Source organism: Echinops telfairi, unplaced genomic scaffold, assembly GCF_000313985.2.
Source record: "Echinops telfairi isolate 266 unplaced genomic scaffold, ASM31398v2 ScPeMD7_6080;HRSCAF=6971, whole genome shotgun sequence".
NCBI classification, from domain to species: Eukaryota; Metazoa; Chordata; class Mammalia; order Afrosoricida; family Tenrecidae; genus Echinops; species Echinops telfairi.
In genome coordinates this window covers 3,634,575-3,658,739 of record NW_022109980.1, presented here as the reverse complement: position 1 = coordinate 3,658,739, position 24,165 = coordinate 3,634,575, and the positions used below count along the sequence as shown (strand labels likewise).

General features: G+C 37.3%; 1 protein-coding gene and 1 pseudogene across 3 annotated transcripts in view; both read left to right on the top strand.

Annotated features, from left to right (window-relative positions):
• The first annotated feature begins 675 nt into the window (after positions 1-675).
• THOC2 (THO complex 2) overlaps positions 676-24,165 on the top strand; it is a 102,658-nt gene continuing 79,168 nt past the window's right edge. For all 3 annotated transcript variants that reach the window (XM_045295880.1, XM_045295879.1, XM_045295878.1), the window contains exons 1-4: positions 676-752; positions 12,630-12,688; positions 15,793-15,884; positions 18,101-18,152. In XM_045295880.1, coding sequence (XP_045151815.1) covers positions 682-752; positions 12,630-12,688; positions 15,793-15,884; positions 18,101-18,152 — 274 coding nt within the window. In that variant the 5' untranslated portion in view covers positions 676-681. The remainder of the gene's footprint in view (positions 753-12,629; positions 12,689-15,792; positions 15,885-18,100; positions 18,153-24,165) is intronic.
• Positions 19,022-19,206, top strand: LOC115871584 (annotated as a pseudogene).

The following is a 24,165-nucleotide window of genomic DNA, read 5'->3' as shown; positions in this document are numbered from 1 at the left end:
CTAAGTAAACATTGAGGTTTGCGTCAAGGTGGCATCTCTGAAGTTTTCCCAACGCTTACAACAGAGAGCGGCACAGTAGGCTTTCAGAACACATTGCTCCTTGTGTTTGCCAGAGCTGACTGATTTCCCTCAATTCGCATAACGCCTGGCACTCAGTGAAAGGCCACCCCCTTCCCGACTCGTTTCTTTTATTTCAGACCTTAGCAGAGTGCAAGTTATCTGCTTATGTGTCGGTCTTTAACAAAACCTGTGAGCTCATCAAGGGGAGGCATGGTTTCTCGTTTTCCATTAACCAATAAATGGCAGACATTGGAGATTTCAAACAGATTAAGGTACGGTTGCATTTGAATGACTCTGCGGCTATAGAGGTTCCGGAACAATCGGGCGGCCAGTCAGACTGGGGCTGCCTTCTGCCCCGCTCTACAGGGAACCGAGGGCGGCGGAGGTCGCCGCGGGCCCGGGTACTTCGTGACGGGCTGCGCCGCGACCAGCGCTCGCGGCCACACCGTTGGCGGCCAGCTTGGCGGCCAGCTGTCCGGCTTCTGCGAGGTTAGGACGAAGGTGGGGCGGGAATTCGCAAACCGAACTCTCAGCTCCCGGCATTCCCCGTGGGCGGTGCTCCCCTTTGACCCTTCGCTCGCGTGCTACACATCCGGGCCTCTGTTACTAGTGAGAACGAAGATGGCGGCCGCGACTGTGGTGGTTCCCGCAGAGTGGATAAAGAACTGGGAGAAATCAGGGAGAGGCGAATTGTGAGTGTCCAAGCCGGTGACAGGGGCCGATCTGGGCTGGGTCCGGGTGGCGGCCGCCCTCTTCAGTGTGGGGGGAGGCCAAGGGGGGCGTGCCCGCTCCCCCATCTGGGCGGCGGGCGTGGAGGGTTGGCTAGGAGTTTCGAACTCAGTGGGAAGAAGAGCTCCTAACCGCCACCAACCGCCATCCTCCCTGGTCTCCCTAAGATCCTGCTTCCTAGGATAGCCCGTCTTCCTCCAGCCTCTTCGTTGAACTCTTGTCTTGCCCTGCGAGTCCCCTAGCTCCTGCTCGATTTTTTTTGGGGGGGTCCCCCTTGTCCCTTGAGCTCACTTGGTTCCTTTCTCTTTTCCGGGCTGCCGGGGGTGTTCAGACTCTCCATCTCTTGCCCCCCCCTTGCTTCACTCTAACCCGCACGACTCGGCAGTTGGGCGCCCGGAGCCTCCTCTGCCTGAAGTGCGATCAGGGTGAACCGTCCCGGACTCTTCCTCTCACTGCCCGCCGCCGCCGCGAAGCCGTGGGCATCGCGAAGAGGAGCCCTGCTGGGTCCTCCGGGGAGCGGTTTTTGTGACTGTCGCGGCGCTGCGGGCCGTGGGGACGTGTGGCAGGGATTACCGCTTCCCTGGATGATCGGCCGGCACTTCTTTTGCTTCATCTTTTCACCTAGGAGCCTTTTCGGGTTGGATTCAACTTTCGTCATAGTGTTTCCTAAACCCCATTTTGTCCTGGGACTGCAACTCATTTTGGCAACTTTCCAAGCTTCCTGAGTTCCTAGGATAACATTTTTTTTAAGCCATAAGACGTAGCAACCCCTCCCACCCCCCAATCAACACAGAAAGCAGTAATTTGCCCTACCTGCGGTTTCCTTACCCACAAGTCCAGCTCCTAGCTCTCCTCTCTGTGTGTCCCCCCCCCCAGGGGGGGGGGAGAGAGACATTTTAAACAGTCAAAGAAACCATGGGTTTTTAAAACGAGTTACTTAGTTTTAATGGTCATCGCTGAATTGCTTTAAGAACTCAAGCTGAACACATATGAGTTTACCTCTAGTTAGCCTGTTTGTTTTTTTTGTGTGTGTGGTTATTGTCCCGCCTCCCCCCTCCTCCCCCGACTTGTACCCACTTGAAGGTTGCTGGTGGGGAAGCGCTTTGAAACTTTGTTGCCTGGAATGAAATGATGTGAAATCTGGATCTTGCGCTTGAGATACATCCAGCCTACAGGCCCTCAGCCCCGCCTCCCCACCCTGGGCATCACTAAGTCTTGCAGCGGGCGCCCTAGGCTTGGATTGCAGTAGGGAGCCACTTAACTGGTTGAGTGACCTTGAGTAAATTGGGAATAATAGTACTCTATTCTGAAGAGTATTGTGAAGACTAAATGATAATCCTTGTAAAGCACTTGGCATATAGTAAGTGCTCTAGTGATAGCTATTAATAGTAATATTATTATTCCAACCTATAGTTGGTTAAACTTATCAGGACAGCTCTTGCACTTAAAGGCTGTAGCACTCAGGTTCGCAATTAACAATTGGTCTTTGACTCATGTGTATTTACTTCTGTTCTCTAATGAATTGAGAGGCCCTTGAAGAGTAGGGACTATGTCTCATATTTCTTTTGATTGGGCCCCGCCCCTCCTGCTCTGCCCCTCTGGCGAATGCTGAGTGCTTATTGGCTTATTCAGGTTAGAGCTATCTCTGACAAAAATTCATTTTTAATTGTCAGGAACATTTTTCTAAATTCTTAGGACAAGTAGCCAGTAATTAGCTGTTAAATCCCGTGTGCAGGGAAGACAGGATGGATGTTACAAACGAAACCACCATCATTTATATTACATTAGGATAACCCAAAAGGTGAATTAATTTTTTTTTTTTAACTCTTAAAGCCATCTCAGCTTTTTAGGGGCTGTCATCTTTGGAGATGGTTCAGTTTTCTCCTTACTACTAATGGCTTGGACAGTTTTACTGTTCTTGCTCCCACCTTCTACTTGAGTGGTAATTAAGCACTAGGAGTTGGAAACTCAGAACTTACTGTTTGTCTTGCTGGCAGTGGTTGGGGAAAGAACAGATTGATATTTGGAGGTTGAAATACCTCCAGAATGGAATTTTGAACTCACTTTATGTATATTTACATGATCCATGGTCCATGCCATTAGTTTCTGAGTTTTAAGAGCTTATTAAAAACTGTTATTATGACTTTTCTTGTATGGTTTATGGATCCAAATGATAGCAAATCCAAATCTAGTCAGTTTTATGATTGCATTCTGTTAGAGTTTCAACTTGTTACTTGTGTAAAATAATGGAATAGTACCGTCAGACTTTTCACCATCTAGTCCGTGGTTTTCATGAAGTTTCCCTCTATGAAACGTTGGTTGCATGTAGCCTAATTTAGGAGTTTTTGTCATCTTGCTAAAGATAGATGTTAGCAGTTTCATTTCATTAGAACAAATGATGGTATAAATATATTACACCCCAAATCCTTTCCTTTGGCTGAAAACAGCGTTTTTGAAGAGTAAAGCACCAAATGGAAATGTTAAAAATGGAGATCATATGTCATCAAATTGTGAATGAGTCCATTTATAGTTTCCACTTTTAAGTATGTACAATATTTAAAGTATCCACAGTGGATCTTTCCTTTTTAAGAAGATACATTTGCAGTATGAATGAAAATTACCTTTTGAAAAGCTATAATGTAGCCGGTGATAGAGTTCCATTTCTTGTCTGTCACCATCATATGTCTGTATTCTGGGGGTTGTAGTTAATTCCAACAGCATAATGTTAAAAGCCACACAAGAGATGGCATTTAGAAATTCACAGAGCACAAATTCCTAACTGTGCCCATGGAAAGGTCTTGGCTTTAAAAAGTAAGTTTTGATAAGTACTTAAGAGAATTAAAACTGTATTTTGCCCAACTGCATAGTCCCATCACATGCCTGTTTCTCCAGAGGTGCTGGTTGCTCTTTTTATTAAAAAAAACATTTTATTGGGGGCTCTTTCGCCTTTGTACATAGGTTGTCATCATCATTTCAAATCATTGTCTTTCTACCTGAGCCCTTGGTATCAACTCCTCTTTTTTCCCCTCCACCCCTCGTGAACCCTTGATAAATTGTAAAGTATTATTTTCATATCTTAAACTGTTTGCTGTCTTCTTTCACCCACATTTCTGTTGTTTGATTGGTTCCCCCTTTCTCCCACTTTCCCCCTCACGTTCACCCTACCTTCATTGTATTGCTACTCCCATCAATAAACTATAGAACTCTTAAAATAGTCTTTTTCCAATGGTAGCAAAAAGGCAAAGTAGGATTCCCCCAAAGTAATAATTGGTAGTTCTAGTCTTAGAAGTTTCACAATGCAAACCCTTTCAAATTTTGCAACGTATGCAAAATATGGATTTATTCACAGTCATTTTGAAGAGTCTTCAAGTGTATGTTTTTATGCTAGCCTTGATTAATGAAATAAACTTGCATGTATTGGTAGATGCAGTAGAGAATTAACGTTTTTAGGCGAAATCATTAGCGCAGTCAGCTCATTTCTGTCTCATAGGCAACCTTAAAGGAAGGCTCTGTGTCAAGCTTTCAAGCTGAAGATTCTCACCTCATGTAAATGCTTTAGTCTTGTTTTGAAATACATACATTTGTTGAGTATCATCAATTTGGCTGAAGAACTTTTTTCTTTTAAAAAATCTACATATCCCTCCACACACACCCCTCAGGGGGAAGAACAACAGAAACCATGGGGGAAGGTAGGCAGTGGTCAGTATGAGATGTGAAAATAATAATAATTTATAATCTATCAAGGGGTCACGAGGTTGGGGGGAGGGAGGGAAAAAAGAGGAGCTGATACCAAGGGCTCAATAGAAAGTAAATGTCTAGAAAAGAATGATGGCAACACATGTACAAATATGCCTGATACAATTGATGTATGGATTGTAATAAGATTTGTAAGAACCCCCAATAAGATGATCTTTTAATAATAAAAAATAAATAAAATGCCTCAGAGCATAAAGAAGAAAAAATATCTACATATCCCAATTAAAAATTGTTGTTATGCTCCAATTATCAGTAGTTCTAAATAAAGTTAAATTGCTGAATGTTTTGGTCAACTAAATGTTTCTTCAGCTATTAAATAATTTTTTTTTGCAACAAGGCAGAGGTCAGACATGCCTCCTCTTGCCATCCTTCATGTATTCTATTTTTTTAAATCATTTTATTAGGGGCTCATACAACTCTTATCACAATCCACACATACATCTATTGTGTCCAGCACATTCGTACATATGTTGCCGTCGTCATTCTCGAAACATCTGCTTTCTATTTGAGCCCTTGGTATCAGCTTTATTATATTCTTTTCCCCCTTATTTTATTGGGGGCTCTTACAGCTCTTATAACAATCCATGCATCAAGCAAATTTATACATATATTACCATTATCATTTTCAAAGCATTTTCTTTCTACTTGAGCTCTTGGTAACAGCTCCTCTTTTTTCCCTCCCTCTCTCCCCCACCCTAAATAATTTTTAAACTTTTAAAATGTCTCTGAGTATATGTGATATGCAATAAATGTCTGATCTGAAGGTTTTGGAGGGAAGTATACTATTTATTATTTATTTAAAATCATTTTATCGTGAGCTCTAGCAGCTCTTATAACAATTGTATCAAGCACATTTGTACATATGTTGCCATCATTTTCAAAACGTTTTCTTTCTACTTGAGTCGTTGGTTACAGCTCTTTGTTCACTCCTTCCCTCCCTCACCCTCCCACCCTAAATAATTAAAATATATTTTTAGAACGTATCTAAATATGCGTAGATATGCAGTAAATGCCTGACCTGAAGTTTTTGGAGGGAAGTGTATTATTTTAAGTATGCGTTTATATTTTCTGACTGGAGGTATAATGATTACATCAAGTGATAATTTTGGTGGCTGAAGATTCTCTCCTTTCCCCACAGAGGTGCACTGTGGCCTAAACTTCATCAGAAACCTTTTGTTGATGTCTTAGTCTTCAGACATCTGGCATTCCTTATTTTGGCATTTAATTTCTCACTTAGACGTATAGTCACAAATTAAGTATAAGTCTTAGTCTGAGAAATGCATTCTACAGAAAATGTTTAAGCCATCTCAGGAGATTATCTAGGCTTTTTCTTTGCTCAAAAATTTAAAATATTGTATAGTGCTTAAACATCTAAGGTAGCATGAGTGCTATTAATGTGTTTGTGTCTCTTTCCACTTAAGTACAGGAATTTCTCTGGTCTCTAAGATTTCCTGTTCCTTTTCCTCATAAATGCATGTTTTCTCAAGATAATGCTACTTTGTCCCGATGCTAATTCTTGTTGGTTATGTCTGTGTTCTTACACTTAAAATAGAGGAAGCACTTTGCTTAACCAAATGTAGTCTTTTGAATTGTTTTGAAGAAACAAATGGACACCAGCTTTCTACATGTGTAGCTAGCTGAAAAATGTCAAGCCTAATCAAGTAGTTGAAGCTTATGCTGTATTTCCTTTTTGTTGGTAAATGGGAGCAAGTAAGGTGGAATGCTAAAGACCCATGGTAAGAAGTATTCCCAAAATACTTCTGAAGGCCTTGGAAAGACTTCAGTCAGACTTTTTATTTCGTTTTCAGTTTCACAGTTCTTTGACAAAATAGATTCTGGCCTTGTTTTCAGGCACCTGGGACAACATCCCCGCAACACCACTGAAATGTTTTAAAAGTGGAAAAATGGTAAACTTAACTATTAATTGGAGGTTAGCAAGGGACTAAAATAATCATTTGACTTTGAACTAAGGAGGAAGATTTGGCTATATTTCAAGTCCCATTAAAATGGGCAACCCGTTGGAGGCAATTTTGTTTGTTCTTTCTTGATAATTTAGGCTAGGATACTAAAACAGTTTGATAAGGCAAATGGTAGCATTCAGAAATATGAGTTCTTTAAGAATGTTTGATCTGTAGATTAGGGAGCAGAGCACTGAGAAATCCACTGATGGGAGGAAAATCCTTAGTGATTGGTTTTAGTTCCCTACCACTAAAGGAGACTGTTTTATACTAGATATAAGTATCTGTTATGCAAGTGAATTACCTGATCTTTGTAACCCATCAGTGATTCCTTAAACAATTTCAAAAACTCTTTGAGATGAAAATGAATAGCTCATGATGACATTATCATCTGCATACTAATGAATATGTTTGTGACCTTGTGACTGATAAGATCTTTCAATTATTTCTTAAAATTATATAACGATGGCTGTGCCATTAGATTGAGTAGGGGTGGAAATACTGATACACTACCCCTTTGGAAGGTTTATCTCGAAAGACGTGTGCATTAAGCTTATTAAAACACATAGAAAAAGGAAGTTTCTGGAACATGGGAGGAAGCAAATAACATTCATCATAAGAAGGAATATCTGACCTTGTGTTTTGTAACCTGGGCACATAAGACAAAGATGGAGTCGTTACTTGATTCAGTTCAATTCTTCTCTCAAAGACAGTCTCTTGCTACCTTGTTCTAAGGGAAAATGAATCTCTAGGGTCAGGAGGACCGCAACGTGCAGGGACTCTTAAACGTTTATTTTAAAAATGGGCAGTCTTGATAGAGATGTTTAGATATTTACTCTCAAAAAGGAGCTTGGCAACATTTAGAAAAAATAGCAGGTATTTATATTCTTTAATGTTAGCATGAAGGAGATGATATTTCTATGTTACCTTTAAAAGGGCAACGGATCTTCGTTTGTATCCTAGAGATGACTGAACAGGTCTGATAGATTTTGGGGAATTAGAAGCCTAATGAATGCTTAACCCATTGGAAAGCAGACCTTGTTCTCCAAGGAAGGAAGTGAAAGCACCTGAGATTCAAACTTAAACCAGTTTATTTTCACCATTTGTAAATTGCTCTCTGAAGAATTTTTCTTTCTTTTAAATGAATTGGTCAAAATGAATACTTGAAAAATGAGATTTTAAAATAATTCAGGTTTAACTTAGTGTTAACCCTCTGTTGGCAAGGCCATTTTATTTCTTGGGTTTGGAAATAATTTCGTGAGACCTGCAAGTGAATTGTTGACCAGGAAAGTGTACCTTATTGACTTTGAACGTCTTGGAGCATTGACAAAAATAGAAAAAATCAAAAGATACAGGTGAACTCCAGGGGCATTGATAACCTGCAAAGTAAATATGTAACCTTTGTGGATGATTGTAATGTGGCAAAATATTCAGTCTCAGATGAGATATGTTATCAAATTCTATTACATCTTAAAATGATGTGCTTCTTTGACCATAGAAACGTGATGGCTATGCATAAAAGTTAAGATATATACATACATTCATTGGTCAGTGTCTCATTTAATTTTCTTTAAGGACTTGTACAACTTGTTAGATTATTTTTATTGTAAAATTTAACAAAAAAATACAGAAGAGTGTATGTAGAGCTTAAAGAATGATTGTAAAATGCACAACCTTGTAACTTATCCAGGTCAACAAGCTAAACTAGTATCGGTGAAATCCCCCATATGCCCTGCTTCCCCCCATCTCCCTAACCACTATCCCGGGTAACTATCGAATAATAGACTATGTATTCTATTGTAACTGGCTGCTTTTTTGTCCAATATTGTGTCTTTAGGACCTATCTGTATTGTTTCACATACTTTTAGGTTTTTAATTTTCATAGAGACAAAATATGCCATTGTGTATATCTTATGTTGATGAACTTTTTGAACGCCCTCCCCCAGTACTTTGAAATTGTTTAACTTCAGCTCCACTAGATACTGCCAAACTGTTTCAATATATACTCCCACCAGAAGTGTATGGAGAGTTCTTCTTGTTTCACATCCTGACTAACTTTTGACAATGTCAGATTGAAAGGTTTTTGGGCTCAATGTGATAGGTATGTTATAATACTTTATTGTGTCATACTCAGATTTTCATGAGTATCTTTTATATTATTGGTCATGCGGATTTCTAATTTCTTCTTCTGTAAGGCCTCTTTATAGCTTTGGCAAGGCTGGGCAGCCATTCTTTCCATTATACATTGGATTGCCATGAGTTGGGGAGCCCATTCCTTGGCAGTTAATAGCAGTGTTGTCTGTATACTAAACGAATTGCTGTACTCTATCCAATTATCTTTTGGTATTTGACTTGCCTTTTCACTCTTGTAATAGTGACTTTTAATGAACAAAATTACTTATTTTAATATAGTCAAATCTTTCAGTATTTTGATTTATTGCTAGTACTTTTGTGTTTGAGCCATCTTTTCCCATTTTTAAGGCAATGAAGCTGTTCTCTTAAAATCTTCTGTAAATCATTCTTTTGCTTTTGAATTTTATGTCTTATCTACTTGGTATTGATCTTTGTGTAGACTGTGAATGAAGGGTTTGCAATATAAATGGGCTTCAAAAAGTTCATGGAAAAATGAAATGAAAAGATAATGAAATTTTTCTATGAACTTTTTGAGGCCCCTCGTGTTACGGTTGAAATATTTGAAGACTTAGTCCCACACAGATATAGTTAGTTGGCAAAGGGAGAATAATTATAGCTTTTTAGATAATTGTGGGTGTTGGTCTTTGGTATCCCACCCGACTTCAATAAGTGGTTGTTTCTTAGTTTGCTGTGATGTTGGATCTGAAATCAGTAGACTTGTTAAATTAAAATACATTTGTCTCTCTCACACTTAGAATGGATCTCTTACAAAATCATGCATCATATTGGAATGGCATATGCTGATGAGTTGGAAAACTGGCTCACTGACTTCCGTGGATTCTTCCAAATACAGTTGCCCCTGTGTGTGATAGGAGTGGGTGTGGGGCATTAGTTCCAAGTCCCCCATGGATACTAGAATGGGCAGATGCTCAAGTCTATTATGTAAAATGGCCTAGTATTTGTATATACGTATGTACATCCTTCTGTATACGTTGTCATCTCTAGGTTATATAATATAATATATAATATAAATGCTATATAAATAGCACTTTATACTCCTTTTAGCCTCCTTCCCCTAATAGATTTGATCCATAATTGGTTGATGTGGGACTCATGGATATAGAGAGCCAACTATATTGACATATACTTCACAGGATAATATTAAAAACCATATTTTAAAATATCACCGAACTAATCAGGAAAATCTATGACTTGGGAAATAGGCCCATTGTAGCAGATACAAGTTTTCCAAAATTGTAATTTTTGCTTGAAAGCTTAAAATTTATCATTGGCAACAAAAGCACCCATTTGGCTTCCTTGAAATGACAGACTCATTTGGTTCAATTTTGAGAAAATGTCTGTCAGACACCTGTTTGTCAATTGTTCTTTCAAGTGAAAATGGTATTCCATGAAAAAATGATTAGTTCAGCTCACAGTTGCAAGTGGCACATATTCTATTCCTGGAGATGACCGCAGTGTTTTGGTGCGTGATAGGAATACTTTGTGTGTACTTTGCTTTCATCACACAGGGAAAAAAAAGGCCTGTTCTTTAAAAGAAAGTTCTCCACCAGGCTCATAATTTGGTAGTTTTTACTGCTTCGTCAAGGGTATTCTTGACTGAGAGTAGCTTTTGTTTACTGAGAGTGCATGGCCATGAAGATCCAATTTAGTGACAACTGCAGTGAGATTAGCTTTTATTTTTGAATTCCTGGTTGTGAAGAGTAGAATGAGACATTGGGTGCCGTTGCATTGATACATGCTAAACTGTCAGCAGTTTGACCTTCCATTGCTTTGCACTATTTGTGCAAATGTCATTACAGTGAAAGGGGCAAGCGAAGTCTCAGTGCTACTGTGTATCTAGAAATCTAGTTTTGGCCTTGCAGATCCCTTGAAAGAATCTCAGGGACCAAGGGTTTTTGAACTACAAACTAGAAACATTTAAAAACAAATTGTATATTTTCTCTTTCCCTTTCCTACTTGGGGAGATTTGGCTTTGTGTTGGAGGATCTTTTTGCAGCCTTTGTCCAATTTATCCTAGTGAGAGCCACCTTGCTGGGGTGATTACCCTCAAGGACAGTTGTGCTGTTACCTTTATCTCGCACCTGTTCAGTGTAGATGACCCATTTCTCCCTGTAAACCTGGATCACTTTGACAATTTGCTGACCTTTGTAGCGCCCTCGCTCAACCTGAACTTTATCATTCTGATGGGTGGACATGGATCGAACATCGTATTTCTGCTGCAGTTCCTTGGAAAGAGGGGAAGATATAATCTTCCTGTAAATGTGGCAAGGTATACCCGGAGTGCCTCTTCGTTTTTTGCACCAGTCCAAACCCCAAAGGGATTGAACTTCAATTTGGCTGCTTGCTGCTTCAGCGATGGCTCCCAAAGGGGCTCCCAGAGGGAGCTTCTTTATTGAAGATGTTCTGTAAGCATTTATTTTGGTGTTTGTTGGTGGTGAACTCTCAAATTTTGTCTTGGAGAAATTCATTCTTATGTTTTTTCTTGGAACTGTTTTCTTTGAGTGTATTTTTAGATCAGCATTCTTGATTTCAGCACCTTGCATGTTATCTTTCAGCCATCTCTGGAAGTCAGAGTTCTTGTTGCGAAGTCATGTGACTTATGAAGCTAATCTTGTCTTTTTTTGAAGGGTTTTGTTTTTCATTTTCTGTAGCTTAACCTGGAGGTTCCCAGATAAGGATTTAACTTCAGCTCTGGAAAAAGATACTTGGCTGTTATGTCTGCAAATACAGCTTTTGCCCTGTTCTTCTTTTTGTAATTCCAATTAAGCATTTATCTTTTAACTGCATGCTGTTTTTGCTGCATTAGTCTCATGAAGGAATACAGGAATGTTACCTACTATTGCACTTTTTGGTTTAGATCTTATGTATGCATATTATGTACTCTTATGTTTGGATATTATGTACTATTAAAACCTTATGTGAACCTACTCATTTTGGAAAAAAATCTCGATAACATTAAAAAGTAGAATAGTAGAATAGTTTCTCATTGAAATCATCACCTACCTTCAAAAGTTATCAACTCCTGGGTAATCTGGCTTTAACTTTAATCCTAGCCATTTCTTAATCCCTTGTATTCCCTCCCACCCACCATGAATTATTGTAAAAAGTAAGTTTTAGACACTTAATATTTCATCTGTGAATCTTGAGTATATCTTTCAAAGATAAAGTATTCCAATTGTTGTCTGGTAAATTAGATTTTTAAATAGTTTCTGGTCTGAAAACAAAGATCCATACATGGTGATTGATATGTCTCTTAGGCCTCTTTAACCTTGGGATCCCTCCCCTGGATTATCTTTTGTTTTTACTTGCTATTTATTTGCAGATGGAACTGGGAAATTTGTGCCTGAATTTTGCAGATTGCATCTCCATGCCATCATCTAATATGTTTATCTGTCTTTTATATTTTCTGTAAATTAACTTAAGCTCCCAATGACTTGATCAGATTAGATGCTGTTTTTTTAATAGGTGGATAGTGTGTGCTTTCATTAGAATCAAGAGGCACATAAAATGTGTCTCTCTTGTGATACAAATAGCCAGGATCAGTGCCTAATCGATTCTTTAATTCATTAGAAATCTTAAGATGGTGACATTCTAATTCATTATTATTTATGAGCTGATACAAGGAAATTTCTTATCTGCTCTTAGAGTTACCTAGCACTATAGTTCATCTACAAAAGGCACAATAAATGCTTGGGTTTTCTTTCTGCCCCCCCCCCTTTACTTATCATTTTTAAAGGAATAATTTGATTTACCAAGATCTTTCATTTTTGACCAATTAAGGCTTTTGGGTTTGTTTTAGTGTCATTATAAGTGAATGGATTTAAATTTATTTGATACATTTCCAAGTACTCTTTAATTGACATAATTGCTCTATAAGAATCATCTATTATGGGGCGGGAGGGGAGGGCAGAGGGGAAAATCATCTATTATTAGAATCAGTAGTTAATATAGATTATTTCTGTTTTATTCTAGTTTGCATTTATGCCGAATTTTCAGTGAAAATAAAAGCCATGATAGTTCAAGTTACAGAGGTAAGACTTTTAACAGATAGCAGCTTTCATTTGTAACTCAACTGAAAATTAATAGATACCTTGTTACCCATTTGTTAGAATTGAAACGAAAAGGTATGGCTCATAATATGTAAAGCTTTAAAATGTGTATATATATATATATTTAAAATATGTCTATTACTGTCAGAGTTAAAACGATAGTCATAGTAAGACCATACATCCCTGAATACAAGTGTTATTTAACCGGCATTATAACTAATATTGCTTGACTCTTATAATTGACAATATTTAGCTGAATTTCAGCAGTTGTTAACGTGTATTAAAAATTGCATAGCTTAGCTATCAATTGTAAATGGTAAAGAAAAACTAGCACAGAAAGAAAACTGCCCTGATCTTGCACTAGAACATTTCCAGAAACCAAGGTTCGGTGTTTTTCCTAAAGCTGGTTATGTTTAGTTGGTATCTGGGGATCTTATTAAAGAAGTTGTCATGGAAAATATTAAAAGCAAGGCAGTTGTTTACTGCATATCAGAAATATAATTTATTAAGTAAAATGTTATAATAAAACAGCATCTAAATTTCTACTTATTCTAGTTTTAAAGGAGTGTAACACTTTCATTAATTTAAAATGAAGTAGATAAGTTTGGGAAAAATAAGAGCAATCATGTTTAGTAAGTTTAAAGCTTTTTCATATGTAGTAGCTTTCATTGGGAGTAAAACTCATAATTTTTTTTTCGATCTGGAACATAGACTTTTATAATCAGTACTCTGTTTTAAACCAAACATCATTAGCTATAATTTATTGCAATTATTAAAATTAGAGCTTTGTGAATAGAAGATTAATTACAGGATTTTTATTCTGTAGGTAAGTTTCTTTTTGTTTTATTAAATATTGCATATTGCGTTACCTATGAGAGGTTGTTTTACTCTTTTTAAAGATCATTTGAATATTTGGGTCTAAAGTATTTTTTAACGAATAAAACCTTTGTCTTTTGTGTAAGACCTGTTTTAACATTCAAGGTCCACAGCCACAAATCCAGCTTACAGAATTGTGTGATCATTTGTAAGGATTTCTGAGAGTGCTGTAATGCCTTCTTTGAATAAGTCAGAGGACTGTCACATGTGTAACAAAATACTCATTTGTAAAAAGACTTGGATAGTTTGGTTAGTTTGTTTTTCTTTTCAATGTTTAAAACATGTTCTTAACTACCAAGTTAACTTTGATATTGTTAGCTATTGAAATCTTTAACTAGCTCAAGTAAGAAAAAGAATTCTCTGAAAAATTAAGTGGTGAAACAGTGGACAATTCTTTTCATTTTACATACTGTTGTGTGGGTCTGAGGTTATTATTAATTTGGTTTCATTGGCAGAATTGCCGTGTTCTCTTTCTCTTGCCCCCCACTTGCTTCCTTTACACATGATTTCTGCCAACAATCAAGCTTTCATCTGAGAGCCCAGTTGGTAATCCATGGCAGGAAATTGACTGTCATTTTTTCAGAATCCTCTTTTTTTATTTTAACATTGAGTTTGGTTAATATTTCTTGTGTCCTTTAGCTCTTTGCTCCTCAAATAAGCTCAGTTCATTTCAGACCAGCAGTTTCCCTATTTCTGTAGATTAAGTGTTTATAGGAGTTCCTAACCTCAGACTTTGACATTTAACACACTTGTAAGTTTGGGACTGTATATTGCTACTTTGTGGATTACAATGTAACTGTATTGTATGTCACCTTAGTGTCAGTAAAATGAGCCTGGCTATTCATTCTCTATTTTAATCTCCTTCTGTGATTAAGATTAGAATTCCCTCAGCCCCAATGAGCACTAGAGGACATATTCCTATGGGAATTTAGGTTATGCTGATCCACTGTTTTTTCCTTCTAAAATTGATTGCTTTTAAAATACAACCTTAGGTATCTGGATAATTTAAATAAGTATTATTATAAAGTAGTTAATTAAAAGAAAGTGTGAAGTTAATCTTGTATTCTTTTATACCAACAAGTAGAAATTCTTTGTTTACATTTTAGTTTTTATATGTATTTTTATTTATAAGCACAATGACGGCATCACTGTGAGAAATGCAGATTATAATAATAAGGAATTGAGATAATGTAAGTTTCTTTTTAGCAAGTGATATTTATTAGACAAATTGATTTAACTGCCAAATTATTTTTATTTTGCAAAATATTATTTTCATTGGTTAGAGGGGATTGATACACATTTTGATTTCTATTCTGTTCTCTTTAGTGACAAATTGTTAAACCATGGTAGATTTTAAAATATTTTATTTTTACTTATTTTACCCTCAGAGATTTTTTATTCCCTCAAAGAAGTAATTATAGACTTTGTTTTAGGATAGTGATTTTTGAGCTAATTGTTTTCCCACCTTTAATGGGAAGAACCCTGTAACATTTTTAGTTTTGGGGGTGCTAAAGTTCAAGATAGCTGGAAGGAGGTGTTCATCTGCTCATTAACCCCTCCCCCCAAGTTCCTCTCCAGGGAATGAGGTATAATTAATAGTACCTGTGGCTACTTGTAATTAAGCAGTTTTATAGAACTGCCATTTGGTATATTGTTTAGTTTAAACGTTGATGGACAAAGAGATTTCAATTCGGAAAATTTCTCCGATAGGATATAGAGAAAACACGGCATTACATTATCATTGTAGCCCTGAGATTGTATTAACTAAAATCTAAATGTGTAATTTTGGAAAGGAAATCTGTGAAATCTCCTGGTAACAGAAATGGTGAATTCAATTTGTATCCACTTGCTGGACTTCTATGCAGTTATTAAAAATAATAATAGAGAATTTGTTTGGCTGTATGAAGAAAAATGCTTTTAAAAGTGGAGGAAATCAGACTACCAAATGATGTGCACCTGTGAATGCAAATATGTAACCATGGAAAGGAATGCTTTGGTAGTAGTTAGTGACAGCAGTGGAATCCTGGTTGACTTCTCATCGTTTAGGGTTGTGTTTTTGTGAATATAAGAGAGAGGACTATGTTAGAAGAAAGCATTAACTATAAATTTATGTATTTTTAATCATTTGATGTTTGTAATAATTCAGAGAAGGGAATACATAGATTTTTCCCTAAAGAGTCTGTCTTTCAATTGTTTTTTATTCTCAACAGATTTCCAGCAAGCTCTCTATGAGTTATCATATCATGTCATTAAGGGAAATCTAAAACATGAACAAGCATCTAATGTTCTTAATGACATTAGTGTAAGTATCTATCTTATATACACAAATATATAAATGTTACATCTCTCTGGTCTTGCTATATTGTGCATATCATTCTCATTTCACTTTATTAATAATTACAATAGTGAATACTTTAAGGTAATATTGGTAAACCATTCTGACTAGATAGAAATGAAGATATTTTTGCTTTTTTGTCACGTTGTGAGCAAAGCAAAAAATAGTAGGTAAGCTGGGGCTGAGGGACCTTCATTGTAATAAAAAAATTTTACCCTGAAAAAGAAATTAGCTGGAACATTTTTCTCCCACGATAGCATATTTAAAGATCATATTATTGGGGGCCCTTAAAGTTCATGTAACAATCCATACATCAGTTGTATCAAGCACATTTGTGACTATGTTGCCGTCATTTTCTAAACATTTACTTTCTATTTGAGCCCTTGGTATCAGCTCATGATAGCATATTGAGGAAACCTTTTTTAAATTTGTGCTTATGTTTGGAAATTAAATACATTTTTAAAATTGAGGTTTCAATTTAAAATTGAAGTTTTGAATTGAAGTTTCACTGCTTATAGCATCCATTTTCTGCTAGTTTTCATCCCTTTGCTATTTGTCCTAGAAATAACTTAGGTTTTTCACAATCTATGAATTAGGAGGCGGGCTCCACAGTCAGTGGTTGTTTATTGTAAATCAGTAGTTAAATGGAATTCACAGTGGTTACGTGTTGGGCTGCTATCTGCGTGGTCAGCAGTTCAAAATCATCCACAAATCTGTGGAAGAAAGACTGGGCTTTCTACTCCTTCCTGTGAACAATTAGTGTTCGAAACCCACAGGGGGCACTATGAGTTAGCATTTACTCCACGGCAGTGAGGTTGGTTTTTTGGTGCTTTAAGAAACAAAACAGCACATTTGAATCTATTAGTAGTCAGGGCTTTCAATTTATATTTAAAAAATTATCTGCCCATTTGAGAGCAGCTTTTATAATCACTACAATTGAGGTGCAACGTGAGGCTTGAAACTGAAATCTGATTGCCAATTAAGGTTCTTTCATTATGTAAATTGGTTGTCAGTATAGGTTTCAGTTTATTTATAGAATCTAATTCTTTGTCATGTACAGAAAATGTATAGTCCAGATAAACTTTTATGGTTGTCTGTTCACTTAAACTTTCACTTTTGCTGTTGTTGAAGTCCTTGGTGCTGTACTTATAGTATCGCTGCAGCCGATTACCTTGGTCATGGCTTTCTTGTAGTACTTACTATATAAACTCCCCAAACCAAACTCGTTCCCATGGAGTCAATGCTGACTCATAGTGGCCCCTTGTAAGCCTCTGAGACTGTAACTGTTTACAGGAGTAGAGAGCCCAGTTTTTTTTCTCCAAGGAGCTGCTGGTGGTTTCGAACTTCCGACCATGTGGATTGCAGCCCAATGCATAATCACTACACTGCCAGGGCTCCACATAGTACTGTCTACTGTCCTGTATTTTAGCCACAGAAGCATATCATGTATGTCGTCTTGTAGGTGCTGTTTTTTCCTTCAGAATTATACTTCTTTTAGTCTCTGAAAATAGGCTAATTTGGGGTTTGGTATAGTGTCTGAAAGCTACTAATTTCGATAATTGAACTATGTTCTTACTAATGGAAAATGAGTTTACAATTGGGGACTGAGGTGGGAAGCCTGGAGAAAAGTCTTGAATAAACGCCATGAAGTTTTCATCTAGAAATCATGGGCGAGTACTGGGTCAGCATCTTCAATGACTGTAAGCATTAATGAATTTTAAAAAATATATCTTTTATGGGACAACAAAACTTGTATTTTTTTAGATTTTTTTCCTTTCATAAATCATTGTTGATTCAGGCATGAGCATAGCTTTTTAAGATTGAGATGAAAAATAGGCCATTTTTAACAGTCTTGCTTTAGGTGTGAGGTGCTCTGAATTCTAGTGGTTTCTAATATAAAACCGTATTGGAAAACTATTTACTTGTACTTTGTAGCATTTTCCTGAGATACTTTATTTAGGTTTATGTTTTTCATTAGGTTTTTCCTGGTAGATATTTAACCATGTTTTCTCAACATTTATCTATTTTTCTCTGTTATGAAGCTCCAGTCAAAGAATTTTAAGAGTGGTGTTGGGTTTTTGTTTATTTTAAGTTTTACTAAAAAGTGGTATTTTGAAACCATAATACTTGCTTGGTATACTATTCTACTTACCATGAATTTTTCATAATATTTTTAAAACTAGGAGATCCGTGATGATATGCCCTCCATTCTTGCTGATGTATTCTGCATATTAGGTAGGTATCAGCCTTATTTTACATGTTAAAGTGCTATTTGATAAACTAACACTTCCTTTTAAACTAAGACTTTTGCAGATGTACAAATAATTCTGCAAATTGAGTAGAATATACCTATGCATAAGTATTTTACATTGTGGAGAATGTAGTATTGTAAATAGAAGGTCAGTACTAGTCACTTTATTTAACTTCAAATTATAATTCAAGTGGTTTGGGTTTTTAACAAAATATATGTAAAACTGAGCTAAATTAAATAATTTCGCTTAAAGAAGCCTGGCTCTTTGATGCTGGGTTAGTCTATGTTATTGAGATTAGAGCAACAAAATATTCAGTACAGGTTATCAGTCAAGTGTCATAATCTTAAATTTAGGACATCCAAGAGATAATCACTGTTACAGTTTGATTTCGAACAAAAGGTAGATTTAATAAAAAGAGATTTTTAAAAAGTATATTTCAAATTTCTTTAATTTTAGATCTGGATTAAAATAACTGTAAGGCTAGTTTTTCCCATCAGTGTTGTACTTTCTGAAACTTTGAGTCTAATAGAAATATTGTGACATTATAATATTTACTTTAAAATAAGATTTAACCTTCTGAGTGTCAAGCTGAAAAAAATTATTTTAGCTCATTAAACCTATTTCTTAAAATTGCGTAGATTACTTAAATGTTTTACTGAGTCTAGAATTTGATCCCAATAAAAATAAGTACTTGATCCTTGAAGATGTTTAAAATTTCATACCAGCAGTAATGTTGGAAACAATTCAAATTGTATGTGGGCTGAGTGGTAAAGGAAAGGATAGTCGATGGGGTGACCATATGTCCCAGTTTGTCCCGTTTTCCTTGGTATAATCATTAAAGGTTCCCCCCTCATAGTTACCTGGCAGGGGAGATACCATGATCATGAAGGTGGGTTTGCCCAGGACGAGGGTGGTTTTCCCAGGATGAGGCTCGCCCATTGCACTCCGGGTGTGCTGACCCCTGCAGTTTCCCGAAATGTGGGAAACTCGACTGCATAGTTTCTGGTAGTGGGGGACTGCATTCGCACTATCCCGTTTAAAAAAAAGAGAAAAAAAGAAAAGTGCCCCTCACAATCAAAACTGAACACTATCTGTTAGATTGATGAATTTATGCCAAAAAATGAAAACTCTTAATTCCTTTGAACACTTTCTTAACAGTTTTATTGGCATATAATTCACATACCATACAATTCAATGGCTCCGTGATAGCCAGAAGAGTTGTATAATCATCACCACAGTCAGTTTGAGAGCATTTTCTTCTTTCTTGCCCTCATCGTTATTAGCTGTCTTTCCCCCAGCCTCCTCTGCCATACCCTCAAGCAACCACTAATCCAATTACTGTCTCTTGGATTTCATGTATTGAAAACCATTAAAAACAACATAAATTAACAGAAACAAAGTAAAAGCCTCATTAAAAAAAGAAAATATTAAAAAGGAAAAATTTAAATGAATCGTAAGATAGATCATATGATAAGGTGCTAAATTTTAACCTGACTGCATCTGTAATCAGTTTTGGTGCATTGTACATAATAGCAAGGCTACTTAATATCTTTGCTCCATGGGCAGAGGGGCTCACCAAGGGCTTAATCCAGGTATATTTCCCCTTCACTTAAGAAAAACAACTTTTAAACCAAAACCCTTGAAAACTGGTCAAAAGGGAGATAATTCATGTGAACATTTTATTGTGGTTTGGATGGAAGTTTACAAAGCAAATTTGCTTCCCAATCAATAATTTCTGCCCATTTTGTTTTGTGACAGTTTTATCCTCCTCAGTGTAACAGTACTGTTTCCTCCCTGAACTTCCTATTCTCTTCACCCATCCTTTCTGTTCCTTCCTGCCCTCTATACTTTGTTTTCGGGCAAATGGTGCCTTTTTGTTTTATTATGGTTGATTGTTCTGAGGAACACCTTCCGCAGAGTTGCTCTGGCTAACTTTACAGGTTTGTTTATTGTTCTTCTGAAATGTGGTCTCTGGAAATGCGTTCAGTTCCAGACTTGAAGCATTTCGAAGGGCCATAATCTCGGGAGTTTCTGCTAGTCTATCAGACCAAGAAATCTGGGCTTTATGGGGGTGACTTTGAGTTATGTTGTACTTTTTTCTCCCACTCTGTCCAGCATCTTCTATTGTGATCCTGATCAGAGTGTTCCATAGTGGTCGCTGGACACCATCAAATTCTTCTGGTTGGTGGAGGCTGTAGTTTGTGTGGTCTGTTCGCTCTGTGGCCCGATTGCTTCTTTGATTCTTGGGTTTTCTTCACTCTTTGCTCTAGAAGGGAAGAGACCAATAATTATATCTTAGCTTTTAAGATCCCAATTGCTATTCACTGAAGTAGAATACAGGTAGAACATTTCCCTGCATGGGCTGGGTTATGATTGTCAATTGACTTACATGTCCTCTGAGACTATGATCCTAAGCCTTTTGTCCCAGTGAAGTCCCTCAAAGTGTTTGATGTGGCTAAGAAGCTTGTATAAGTTTGCCTCCAGTATGCTTAACTGTATACCTGGATATTTTTGCAGCACCTGCAAATAAGTATGTAGAAATATTCCCTGACAAATCTGTAATATGCTTGTAGTAAAATGACTGGATTAGGGTGAAGTCATTGCTTTTTACTAGTAACCTAAATTCCTGAGGATGCTGTTTGGTTGCTCTTGGACACTTTCTTTTAGCCTATCTAGTCCATGCTTACAAACAAGATTAGGATGACAAACTTGGAAAGAATTTTTCTCACTCCTGCCTCCTCACTCATCTAACCTTACCCTTGGCAGAAAAAAAAATGATCCAAGAGTAACCTCAGACCAAGGCAGGGCAATAGGAGTAAGAAGATGAGCTATATATAATAATGGTGATAATAATGATACTGTTGGTGCTGTTTTGGGAGCACCTTCTCTTCTAGGCATTATGTTAACCATTTAATTTCATAACATTATAAAATTCATTTTGTTGAACCTATACACAACAAAGCATGTACTAATTTAACAGTTTCAACCTGTACTAGATAATGACCTTCATGACACTCGAGTGGTGCACCCCTTCTCATCCTCCTTTTCTGAGTTGAGCGCCCCCCCATTAACAGAAGCTCACTGATGCCTAAGCTTCCTGTCTCATCTTCCAAGTTGCTGTGTCAGTGTGATCTCATATAACTCTTTAAAGAACTTAAAGTTTAAAGATGATCTCAGGTCAACTGCTTTAGTGGTTCATCTAACCTTCATGGTTCCAGGAAGCCTGGAGTCCATGAGACTATGAAATTCTGGTCTGCATTTCCTTTGTTTTCCTCTGGATTCTTCTCTAGAATCTTTGATTAAAATGTTAAGTAATGCTAAATGTCATCGCCCAGCTCTTCTGGTCTCACAACAAAGGAGGTAGTTGTTCTTGGAGGCAATTAGTGACACATCCCATACCCTCCTTTTACTTCTGACTCCTTCCGGGCCCTACACAGGAGAGTGGGTAGAACAGAAACATTAAACACATTACTAGGCCAATTAACGGGATGTTCCATGTAACCACAACCGTAGGTCTCCAAATACAGAAACCCATTCCCAGGAGGTTTTGGGTTGTACAAAAGAAGCATTAAATTAAAATTTAATCCTCACAGCAGTTTCTATGAGGTAGGTCAGAAAAAGGAAGTTCAGAGAAGTAGTGGTTTTTAGTACAAGATTCTTTGTAAGCCAGGATCTGAACCTGGGCCTCCTTGGTTGCAAAATCCCTGATCTTTTTGCTACATCATATCTTTTACATAATGTATTAAGCTATAAGGAAAATAAGTTCTGTACTTTTTAGGTTAAGATAATTTCTGTAAAAGACTACCTAGGAGACCCTAGAGCTAAATGATTCGGAAAGAGGAACTGGATAAAATTTGATGGGCTGGGGGTACCTCGAGACCTAGTTGTTGGTGATGCTGATGATTAGAATCAGAATGGCAGAGAGTTTTCTGTTTAAATTTTTAGTGGAAAGTAAAAAGAACTTACTAGTTGTTGAGTCAGAGTAGAGAACTCAGGATTAATGAGAGTCTATTAGAAGAGTTCTATTAGATAAAATGAAAATAATTGAAACAATAGGAAAATCACAGGGTATAAAATTTTGTGTTAATGGTTGAGATGGTAAACTCTTACTAATTTTGATGCAGCTAAGAAATTTGCTGAGGTATTCTACGAAGCATTTCCTGAATTCAGTGATGGGTACCTTAATCAGGTCATGTGGCTGCTATAAGAAGAGCAGGCTTGACTGGAAGCAGTAGGGGATGGACCCTGGTATGTAGGCGCCCTGATCTTAGGGACCTGGGAGGTAGATCTCAGGGTTTAGGGCCCTGGAGAATAAATAGATATTGCCTAAGGAAATAGCACAGTTTAGCCCTGACCTGAGGATTAAGTATCCTTGATGTTGTAGCCTGAGGGGAGACCAGAGATTAGATAGCAAAGTGATAATAGGAATCTCCAGAAGGGATTGATTGGGTACAGATAAAATGCCTTAAGCAATTGAGATTATACCACACTTTACATTGCATATATTTATATCCCTAATATACTTGAGCTGACTGTGTGCTTCAGCTACAGCAGCCAGGATATGGGGAAATGGCACTGTTCAAGAGGGAAGAATTGGGCCAGGGAAACACGTGGATCTGTTTGAAGAGAAATCATCTTCTAATGCATCTTAGTGGTAGCAGTAGAAAGACAACTGAAGCCAAGCAGTGGGAGGACATCTTTTGGGTTGAAGTGGCTCTGGGTGAGTGGGTGGGTGGGTGGGTGCAATTCTGGTCACTTCAATGAGTACTTTTTCTGTTAAAAAAACAAAATCCAAACTGTTGCCCTCAAGTTGATTCCAATTTAGATGACCCCATGTGTTAAAGAATCCATATGATTTTCTTGGCTATAATTGTTACAGAAGAAGATCACCAGGTCTTTTTTCTCTGTTGCTACTGGGTTGACAAGCCATTTTTGCCATGTTGAGACCTCTTCAGGTGTTGTAGTTTTGTGCCATTGAATTGATTTGCACTCTTAGACACTATATGGCAGAGTAGAACTGCCCTATAGGGTTTCTGAGGCTGTAAATTTTACAGGAACAGATTGTCTGATCTTTTCTCCCATGGAGCAATCCGGTGAGTTCCAACCAACAACCTTTCCTATACGCTGAGCTCTTAACCACCGGTTGAGGATTTAAATAGGATAATAGTGTGTAATCCTTGGGAGCAGTAGTCTGGAGATCTGCCCTGTAATCCTGGTTACAATTTCTGATGCTTGATATCATGACCTGATTGATCGATCTCCTTCACATCTCAATTCAGAAAATTGTTTGGAAAACTTGCTGAATAATTTACTGAATCTCAAGGAGATCTGTTTGTTTGTTTTTAACATGTCTTTAGGAAGAAACTGAAAACCATGAATAAATTTGTTTGCTGAAGAGAACTCTAATGCAAAATTAGATGTCAAAATCTTTTCATACTATTTTTTACATTGTTAGCAGTTTGAAACCACCAGCCACTCAGTGAGGCTTTCCACTCCTGTAAAGATTTACTGTTATATGGTTGCTGTGGATTGGAATCACCTCAGTGGCAGTGAGTGTGCATTTTTGTGGCCAAGTAACTTGGTTAGAACATGGCATTTGGAACCAAGATGTCAAGGCTAAGTGTTTGGTCTTCTTAAGTCAGAAGATCCTTAGAATTAAAATTCCTCGTCACCCAGTTTAGCTTTTTTACCCAAGGAAGGAAACTCTTCAACATCTCTTGACTAGTGGTCTTCTGAACTTTGTTTGAAATTTCCATTTTTAGAAGCTTTGGTGCATTCGGGGCCAATGCAGCTGGTTTTTGTATAATTTACATGGATATGTCACAAGTGACAGGGAGCTCCCTTAGAGAGCATGGCCAAGGGAAACCCATTCTAAGCATATGAAGGACAGTGGTTTTTTTTTTTATTAGGGGCTCATACAACTCTTACCACAATCCATACATACATCAATTATGTAAAGCACATTTGTACATTCATTGCCCTCATCATTCTCAAAA